At 25.9% G+C, this 10,727-nt stretch overlaps 1 protein-coding gene across 1 annotated transcript in view; it reads right to left on the bottom strand.

Moving 5' to 3' along the window:
- LOC113381652 (polypeptide N-acetylgalactosaminyltransferase 1-like) overlaps positions 1-7,021 on the bottom strand; it is a 9,604-nt gene extending 2,583 nt beyond the window's left edge. The window contains exons 1-2 of the mRNA XM_026620422.1: positions 6,289-7,021; positions 3,069-3,254 (exon numbers count right to left, since the gene is read on the bottom strand). Of these exons, the coding sequence (XP_026476207.1) occupies positions 3,069-3,254; positions 6,289-7,021 (919 nt within the window). The remainder of the gene's footprint in view (positions 1-3,068; positions 3,255-6,288) is intronic.
- Positions 7,022-10,727: the final 3,706 nt, after the last annotated feature.

The raw sequence follows: 10,727 nt of genomic DNA, 5'->3' as shown, positions 1-10,727 counted from the left end.
TGATGAAAAATCATAATGTATCATAGTAGTTGCTAAATACAAAAATGCAATTCATTTATAATTGGAGATTCACTGGTATTTTTTAACATTTCTCGAGGGAATTATATCTATTTGAATGGGATGCGTGCTAATGTTTCCAATATCGTTAGACGATATATGATCATTATAGAAAAAAATGTAATATTTTATTAAGTCGCAATAATTTCAAATAAGTAGCCTTAGATTCGAATATATTATTCAAAATACTAATACACCACCCGTGTTGCAACTCTATCAAATATCGAAACTAAGAAATTTTCAATCTGCTACTTTTAAATAGACCCCGCAAATAAATTTATCCAGAAAAAAGAAAACTCATTACCATTATTTTATTTTTATTTAGATTTTTTACTATCAGAGCGTGACAGACGCCGTGCGTGACATAATCGAAGAATTTTCAATTTCTAATTATAGTTTTATTGCAATAAGTCCAGAATATGTCATGCCCATATAAGAATGACGAATTTATTGGCATTCGCATATTTCTTTGCCTTCGTTCATAAACAATCGTAAATTCAGATTAATGGGTAGTAAAAGGCAACTCCTGCACCACACGTATTGATCAGAGTAACAAGTAACAATAAGAGCAAAAATCCATGAGAATGTTCGATTACTAGAAGTTTTTTAAAAAACAAATTATTATAGCACGTACGAGTCATATTTACTATATAATATATTACCAGTCGTATTTGCAAATTTTATATATTTTGTTTCTATATCGTTTATGCTTCAAACTGCAACAGACTCGAAAATTAGATGGTCTTACAGGGATTCGCTATATTTATAAATTGATATATGCACTGATATCTTATTGATTAAGTCAATTATTTACACTTATCAGAAGGTTGCCTTTAACTTTAGCAACTTGCCAACTTGCCCTAAGACAAAATGCCACTGACACTTAGTCAAAAATCAAAATAAATGCTATAATAATTTAGATTCTATTAACCAGCACAATAGCTTTTAGAACTTTTTTATTGTTAGATTTCTATTGAATTACTAAAAAAAAATTAGATTCGTTTTTACATATATAGGCTATATGATTGAAGAAATGTGAATTTGTACATATTTGTTTTTATATATATATATATATATATATATATATATATATTCGTGTATATGTCTACTTTTATGAAAATATTATTGATTTAAGCTACCTGATCATAAGCAAATAAGTATTCAATATACAAACCTGGAATTCGAATTTGAATTAATTATATCACCATTCCTACGATTATTTTTATGATTTGACAACTTTCGTTTATCCATATTAATATTTTTATAAATTAACTACTATTTTCTTAAATTCGAAAAACAACACCGACCACAACCTCTTGCTTTCATTCACAATAGTTAAATGTTAAAATTCCAGTTAGAAGAATCATGCATAGTGGTGGGAATTGTATAAATTTTCGATTAAATATGTGCTAATTAAATTAAAAAGTGAAATGGTAAATGATAGTTAATGTAAATATTAATGTCATATTTTTATAATTTATTTGGCCATGGTAATTATTATTTACACGATGGTTCTGTACGTACAATTCATTTATCATCACTTTTTGTGAACTTTAAGTACATTTTTGTAAACTACTTTATATGGACATGAAGACATCACACTTGCATGTGAGTGCAAATAATTTTCAATAATAGCATGTAATTTTTGAATATGATGTTAAAGTTAGTATTAGATAGATTAAAAATTAGCATATAAAAATCAAAGAATTTATAATTGAATTTTGCTCTATTACAATGTTACATTGAATAATGAGGTAAGGCATTTTACTATATCACTTTTACTTTTATTAGCAATCGGGACTATCCGTATTCCGTAGTATTCTTTAATCCGCTGTGATTTATTTTTAACAGTGTTATAATAAACAATCCAAAGGTTGATTATTCTCTTTGCTTACTTATTAACAATATTAATATTGTATGTCTAATAGTAATGTGATATATTACCTCCGAAAGGCTATTTTAGTGCATATTTACACCTATATTTTCAAGTAAAAACTCATATCATTACTGCTTGGTACCTGGTTGTTTGTAGGTTGAACCTAGTAAAACCATATTTTTTAAAAATTAAAACTAGTGGTGTGCATGACATCGCGCCTTAAGGCAAATTCCTGAAACTTCCCGTACCGTAATTAAAAATTTTGGTACGGAATCCAAAAAAAATTGCACAAAATGTGTACACTTTATTAAAATCTCTATAAAATATCTGCTAATTTGATGTACATATGTCCAATAAACATTTTTGACCGGCAAATGACATTTTTTTAAACTTATTTTTATTGAGAGTCCATAACCGCTGGACCTGCGTTCCCAAAAATTTAGTCAGTTCTTCATATGGTCAATACAAGAAAAACGTTTTTTGAATTATTCAAATCGGTTGATCGGTGTTCCCAAAATCGTCGACGAAAATTTGTATCCGCACACATACATACACACACTCACATACATCAATTTTGTCTAAGCTATGCCAAAATGTTGAAAAACCTTTGAAACGCAAAGATATATAAAAAAAATTCATTTTCGATTTTTTTGCGATTACTATAACTTACCCTACGGGAAGTTAATTAAAGAGTTTTTAAAAATCATAGCAAAAACCAATAAAAATTGGTTTAGTACTTGTTTTTTCTCTTATACACAGCACTACTTGTCTTATCATCGTGAAAAATTTATCTTGCCGTGGTACATATTATACATGAGCTAGGTACATAAACAATAAAATATCAAATATGATAAGTTATCAACAAGATAAAATCTTACGCAAAATAGATTTCAATATATTAAATTTTGTATAAAATATTAAGCGACAGCTATGATTAACTTACACCTAATTCAATGGCGAGTGTGTTCAAATAAATATATAAATTGATAGAAAAAAATTAATAAAGTATAAAACAGAAATAATTAATTTTGTTTTAAGCGCAAAAATGCCTCAATTACTTTTTAAACTAATTTAAAAAGTTTATTTCTTAAACTAATTCCAAGTGGATAAAATAAAGATTTTTTGGATAGGATACCTTCAAATTTTTCGCAAGACCTAAGGTCCAATTTGTCGGGAACTAATCTTGTTTTAGCGACCTTAGACTCGGTGGTTGCTCGGTCTAAGGTCAGCGATGCTACCTTTCGCAAAACATTTGAGGAATTGTCTCCAAAACCCTGTTCTCCGCCAACTGATGCATGCCTTTTCACTTCTTTAGTTGTATCTAGAGGAAAAAAACATTTGTTAAAAATAATATAATAAAACAAAAATAATTCAAGAAACCAAAGTTACATTATAGTATCAATTATTAACATATTTTTGTTTAAAAGTGTATTTGTGTGTGTAAGTGGGCACAATTTTAACCATTTTCCGAGGTTTCCCAAATATAGCTAAATCGATTTAAAATTTTAAAAGCCACTCGATGAAACTCTATAAGAAATTAACGTTTTTATTAGTTTTTTGCGATGATCGTCCGAGCCATTTCTTTGAAACCAATTTTGATAATCCAAAAACTGTTTAACATAATCAGTTGAGACAATCATGTAAAAACCCGCCGTGCTGAATCTTCACAATTTATTGTTGAAAAGGCTTTTTTGTTGATTTTAATTAAACTTTCATAGCGATAAGTTTTATGTTCTAAAATAAATATAAAATATTATAGGTCTATAAAAAGTGATTTAATTATACACATTTATTAAAAAACTTTATTTTAGAAAAAATAGTGTAAATGTTATCAATATTTTTCTTGACAAAATAGCAGTTACACGAGTTTTAATTTATTAATATAGCAGGAAGATCATTTAGCTGCACATTATATAGATCATTAATATATTGTTACCAAATTGTAACTGGAATTTATTAATTATGTTAATTACTATATTAAATTTCACATTACATTTATAAATATGATTTACAAATATCATAAAATCGCTGAAAACAATATTTTATCATTTTAATCATAATAACTTTAGAAATATGTCAACAATATTGAGATGTAATTATCACAAATTACTCTGTATAAACAAAATTATACGGTGACTCAATGTTTAACTTTCTATTTCCTTAAAATGTCTTATTTGAACAGGTATATGAATCATAAATCAGCTTGATAAAATTTCATAATAATACCTACTTGTAATTTACCAAAATAAACACGGTAGTATCGTAATCCTTTATAACGAGTCAATAAATACCTAAACAATGGTTTAGAATTATTATAAACCTAATATTTAAAACGGATTTTTAAAAACTCTATAGTTTATAAAATTCTGCAAGCTAAATTAAATAATTTTTGCTGTAAATTTATATAAAAAATCGAGTCGAGTGTCCATACTTTTTTCAGTATTTAAAATCTGGAGTGGGGTACCACTAATGGATTTGGTTGAATTTAATTTTTGGTTTAAGTTTTTGTGCTTATTTTTATATATCTAATATTATTATCAAATCTATCAAAAATGAACAAATTCTACACATGTTTCTAATGTAAACATATATAAAAATATAGTTCATCTCTGCGTAGGGTCACCAGTATAAAATATTCAATGCGCTTTCGAGTGTGATTCCGTTTTTACTCCAACCGTGAAAAACAGTAAGGAGAGGCAATCATTTCATTAAATGAAAATGATAAAATAGAAAATATATTTTGAAAAAAACAAGATCAAATTAAATTTCCAAATATCACTTAGAAACTATAATTAAACGATATAGTAATAATAACAGTTGCGTTATAGATTTTAGAACAGATTCAATAGTTAAAATTTTTTTTGTTATAATTATAACATATATATATATATATATATATATATATATATATATATATAAATTTAATTATAATAGTTTATAATTTATTATAATGAAATATACTTCGGTATTTGTTTAATTAAAAACAAACTTCGATTATCGCTGTTAATAAAATACTATGTAAATAAAATAAATGCTGTCATCGTGCAGTTTTGATAAACTCATTTTGATAGCAAAATTAATGTAGATTACATGGTAATGTTTGTTTATAGAATATTGAACGACCTGACTTATTGATAAATTTAGACAAAAAATGAACAGCGGCGTACTCCAAGAAATATACAAGCATAAAAACATATATTATAATTAATCTGTAATTAATAAATAAATTATAAATAAATAGAAAAAATATAAAGGCAAGAAAAATAATTGAAAATTGACTATATAGAAATCGATCAGCAATTGAAAATTATCACTATTATAATCCAAACTCCCGTCAAATATAATGAAAAATACTAAACATATAATAATTTATATATATATATATATATACATATATATATATATATATATATATAAATCACATATATACATATATAATATGTATGTATAAATAATTAGCAGCCCAGTCGAATTAAAAAAAAGGTTAAAAGAAAAACATTTTTTATTAATTTACGTTTAGACTCTTGATGTGTGCCATCATTCAGCAAGTTCAGCAAGTTTAAAATACATTTTAGTTTTAGATATACATTATTAATTATGTGTTTCTTTATTCATCAAGATTTAGAAATATTTTTTTAAAACTAAAATTAGTGTTTTAAGTTTTTGTTTTCTCCTGATTTGATATATATATATTTTTTTTTTCTCGAGATAGATATTCATTCAGATATTCATATATATATATATATATATATTTATAAAAATGATGGGGAATTTTTACTTCATGTATAATATTTGCAATATAATAAATACATTACTCAAAATGAATAAAAACAAGTATTCGTACTTCGCGAACTATGTGATCAAATCCATTGAATTAAAGCTGTTAATAAGTTGATTAATTAAAACTAATAATTTCTCCGAATTATAAAACATAAATATGTATTTATTGCGTATATATTTATATATTTCTCATTTATGTGGACCGTGGTTCCGCAGATTGAGTATACATTTATTTATTTATATGTTAATATAGTAAATATTTACCAAATAGTAAATGAATTACTCATAACGAATAAAAATAAATTTTGTATATTATGATGATGATCAAAATAATTGCATTAATGTTATTAATAATCAAGTTGATTAATTAAAATAAATAAATTTTCCTAACTAATATACAAAAATATCCTATGTATATAAGCAAGCTTAAGCTAAATAATACAGCAAATATTATTATGTTCAATTTATATTGTTTTCATTTTTTGTGGATCGTGGTTTCACAGATTGAGCAATGGAATAAATTTGTGCAGATAATAAACAAAAAATTAATTATCAATTACATAAATGACACTGACCTGGTGCAGTACTACTGCTGTCTGATAATTTCGTCGAAGTTAATTCAACTTTTTTATGTCTCGAGACAGTAAACGGTGCAGAAAAATTTTTGGTGTTTTCCTTTGAGTCAGTACTCAAATGAGATTCCAACAAACTACTTTTCTCTGATTTTTCATTGGCACCTAAAATGCCCACTTTATTCCGTCTCATTGTTTCTTCCGGATTTAAATTAAGCACTATCTGTCCATCGTCAACACTTTCACGAGAATAATAACACTGGTTAATTTCGGCTTCGAATCCTACAGGTGTTTGAGGATCGGTGAAAATGGAATCGGAACTCGATTCGTCAGTTGTAGGTGTTTGTTTTATATTAGTGCCACAATATTTTCCGACTTCTTTCCACGAATCTGTCACAATAAATCCAGTGTTTTCAATAGTTTTTTCATCTTTCGATGCCGGATCGTCCGCTTCTTTCCCTTCGCTGTCTTTGCTCGTAACACCAACACATTCAAAAGAGACTTCTTGTGCGTGTGTTGACCCTGCAGACTGAACCGTTATCCGCTCGGGTGCGTCCGCGCTGGCTTCGGCCTCCGAGACCAGACTCACGAACGATTGTTGCGACTTTTTCGATAATATCGTTTTTTGACTTTCTTTGGCGGGAGATTTTTTATTAAAGGTCTTCATAAGACCCTTACCACGTGATTGGGCCCTTGCCCCCTTTTGGCCTTTCGAATCGCTTTGCAAATTACCCATTTTAACTCTTAACACTGAACACAATTAGAAATTTATAAAAACAATATAACAATTTAATTTTATATAAAAAACAAGTCGTATTATAACATTACTATAGAAATATCTTGTATCACCATACCTTATTAATTTATAACAAATTATATAATTTATCGCAAAACGCAAACTACAAGCGAAAACACCAAAACATAAGAATTCGTATCTCCTTCTGCATTCGCAAATAACACATTTAACCTTTTTCTCTAATAATTAGATTGTGCATCATCTTGACATGTTTTTAGTAGTATCACAGTGATTTGTGCGCTATTAACTTTATAATAATAAAAACCTCAAAATTCTTGTCTTTTACATTACACCATCTGCTATTTAATTATTCGAATTACTTTAATTTGCATCCGTTTTTCTAAATGGCCAAGTCCAGAAAGTTTGTTTATTTATAATCACTTAGGTACAATATTTAAATACGCATAAAAATTAACTACAAATTTTGAATAATATTTAATGATACTTCACATTTTTTTGTAAATTTTGACACTTCTTTGACACTTTGTTTCGGGTTGTTAGGGGTTGGGGGGTGTTTTTGTACTTGGTTACAGGGCGTACATGCGCCTGCGCAGGAGGTATGAAATCAATGGATTCAAATATTGCTAATTTTATCAAGGATTGTAACTTTGGTAGAAACTAAAATATTTGAAATAGATGGAGTAATTATTTATACATGTTTTTATGATTGAATTATCAATATTTATAGCGATTGCACATATATGAAAATTCTGCTAATAGAAACAAAACACTTTAAAACTATATAGACGTACACAAACGTAAATTAATAAACCAAATGTATTAAGTTAAATTCTTCGAATTTAGATAAATTTTATTTATTCGAGTGGATTATTAATTTAATAGATATTTTAATTTTATAATACAGTTTTTTTTATAACTACAATTTTTTTTATCAGAACTATTTGTTTTTAAGTTGTATCGTGCGCACCTTATTACTAGAACGACGTTGATATGCAATCCATCGATACTGAAAGCCATTACAAAGCATCAAATGACTATTTACATGTAGAAAGATACTGTTATCTATATCTCATGATGTAAATACTGCTTGACACCAGGCTGACCGAGGCGGGTATCGAACGTAGCCTAACTACTATTTATTAGGAAACCATATTAGTGGATGTTTATATAATATAGTAAATTTATTCACAACTTCAAAAATGAGTATTTTTATATAATTTGAGACATTTACTAGATTTGCATCTGCATTTTTCTGTGGTATATTATTTTACTGCACAAGCCCTTAAATAATATTAATATAACGAAAATGAATAAATAAACATAATTATAATATGTAAATAAAAAACCAACTATTATTTTTAGTATATAATAAAATTTCTTTATTTACATCAAAAAATGCATAATTCAGGCATACAATGTTTCATCCTAAATATAAAAACAATTACATTGTAAATGCATTCACACATATTCTTGACAGAAATAAACATATTGAATATCTAAATAAGTATAAAATTTATATTTAAGTAGTTCCTTAAGTAACCTAATCATATTTAATAATAACAAAGATCATTTAATCATTAGCAGCTGTGATCGATAGTTTCATCCTTTTCGTTTTATTTCTAAGATTTTGATAAAATTTAAGGCTGAAAATTTATAGACAATATTAAATTTGCTTATTGAAATTTTTCATTATCTTCACACAAAATGAAATATTTACTAAACATATGAATAATTCGTTAAAAATTGTTTGAAACATAAAAATCTTAAATTAAATACATATTTACAAATATCGAAATAATCTTATATTTATCTTATTAATAATTTAAATTACTCATTTTTTATGAGATTAAAAAAAATATATTGTTGATTTTCTGAGATCTAAATCGATATAATTCATCATCTTACTCTCAATAAATTATGGACAATCAATATTTGAAACTATCACTTAATTTATGGTAAATACTCTGATCAATCAAACATTTCAAAGTAATTAACATTTATATTTACAGAGTAAACTTTTTTGTGAGGTGCTATATATGTGTATATCTAGTTGTGATACATAAGAGCTCTTAAGTCTTTATGTGCATATTCATAGTTGTAAACATATCCTACTTATTGTTAACAAATAACATTGATCAAAATCGGTTCATGGTTTTACAAGACAAGTTATGATTATGAACACAAAAAGCGAACAGCTTCATTAAATTTATAATATAAAAATATTAATATGGCAAATAATTATTAAAATACGATGAACACAACATTAAAATTTGTGTTTAAAACTATATATTATTTACAAGACATTAGATAAAATATTAAACATTTCAATTGATGGAGTCGGTAAAGTCTTAACTTTTTTATATAACGTCGTATTATTTTATATTGTTTAAAATAAAGAAAAATACAAAATGGTAGCAGATCGATTTCTATCATATCTATACATTTTCACGGAAGTTTACGGTAATAGTCTGAATTGAAAGCAGAAAATACTACGAGAAATTGATAAATTGTTTACAAAATATTACTGAAAAATATCAAAAAGCTTCGATAAGTTTCATAAAATTGTGCACCAAAACATTAACAAAATCTTTATACGTTAATTTATAATTAAATTTTATTTCCAATACAATTAAATTGCTCAAATTATGTCCATAGATATTGCTTAAACAATTAAACATATTACTTTGCGACCACAGTAGATTTTTGATTATATTAAACAGTATAAAACAGTACCGTAAACAGTAATTTTTCATAGAATTATCAAAATTCGTAAGGAAAGTCCTTAACAACTCCAATAAATGGCTAGGACCTAAGTGACAAATATATTGGTTCTTATAAAATAAAAATCTAAAAAACAGTTTTATTTGACAAAATAAATTCAATAAATGGAAAATAAATTATGTAGTGAAACATAAAAACCAGGCAGTGCTTTCATTTATATTTTATTTGCAACTAAGTTCTTTCTATAAATATTTCTACAAACTTCGAGCAACATTCTTTATAATCAAAATATTATTTTTGCCACCGGAGTCCTAGCCAACTTGAGCGAAAATATCACATCAAGTTCATAGACAAATCTTATGACAGCAATTTTAAATAATGCTGATTTCGTTATAAATACTGATAATATCTATTTTGTAAATTTCAATGTAAATTATAATGGCATTAACTATAAGTACATAAGGCAATAATTTCGTATGTTAAATATGGGACGATGGGTTTAAATATTTAAATATTTTTTGGCACTAAAAACATAAAAATACTAATTAGGCTTTCAAACTAAATATCAGAAATTTGCATTGTACCGTGTTAGCGTTGATAAATGGCTATTATTTTAATACACACTTACAATTACAATCATATTTACATTTATAGTATATATTTACATTCATATCAAAATGGTGTTATAATATCCAACTTTCTCAGATCTTTAAGGTAATAAAATTTTTATCATTGAATAAATTTATACTAAATAAAATTATTCAATAGTAATTTAGATAAAATAATATAAAACCTACTTAACAAATTAAAATTTTAAACATAAAAACTACAAATATTAACATTTAGAATGCTTTATATCAGATGTAATTAATCTGACAAGTTTGTACATACACGATTTATTTATATATTTATGAAATTAGTATATTTAAAGATTCGTTCTCACATACCTCAAATTTAGATATAA

The sequence above is a fragment of the Ctenocephalides felis genome, unplaced genomic scaffold, assembly GCF_003426905.1.
Source record: "Ctenocephalides felis isolate EL2017-DRISC unplaced genomic scaffold, ASM342690v1 CF-g0.4_SCAFFOLD_00845, whole genome shotgun sequence".
Classification (NCBI taxonomy): Eukaryota; Metazoa; Arthropoda; class Insecta; order Siphonaptera; family Pulicidae; genus Ctenocephalides; species Ctenocephalides felis.
The sequence above is the reverse complement of the archived record's forward strand: the minus strand, read 5'-3'. Positions and strand labels throughout refer to the sequence as shown.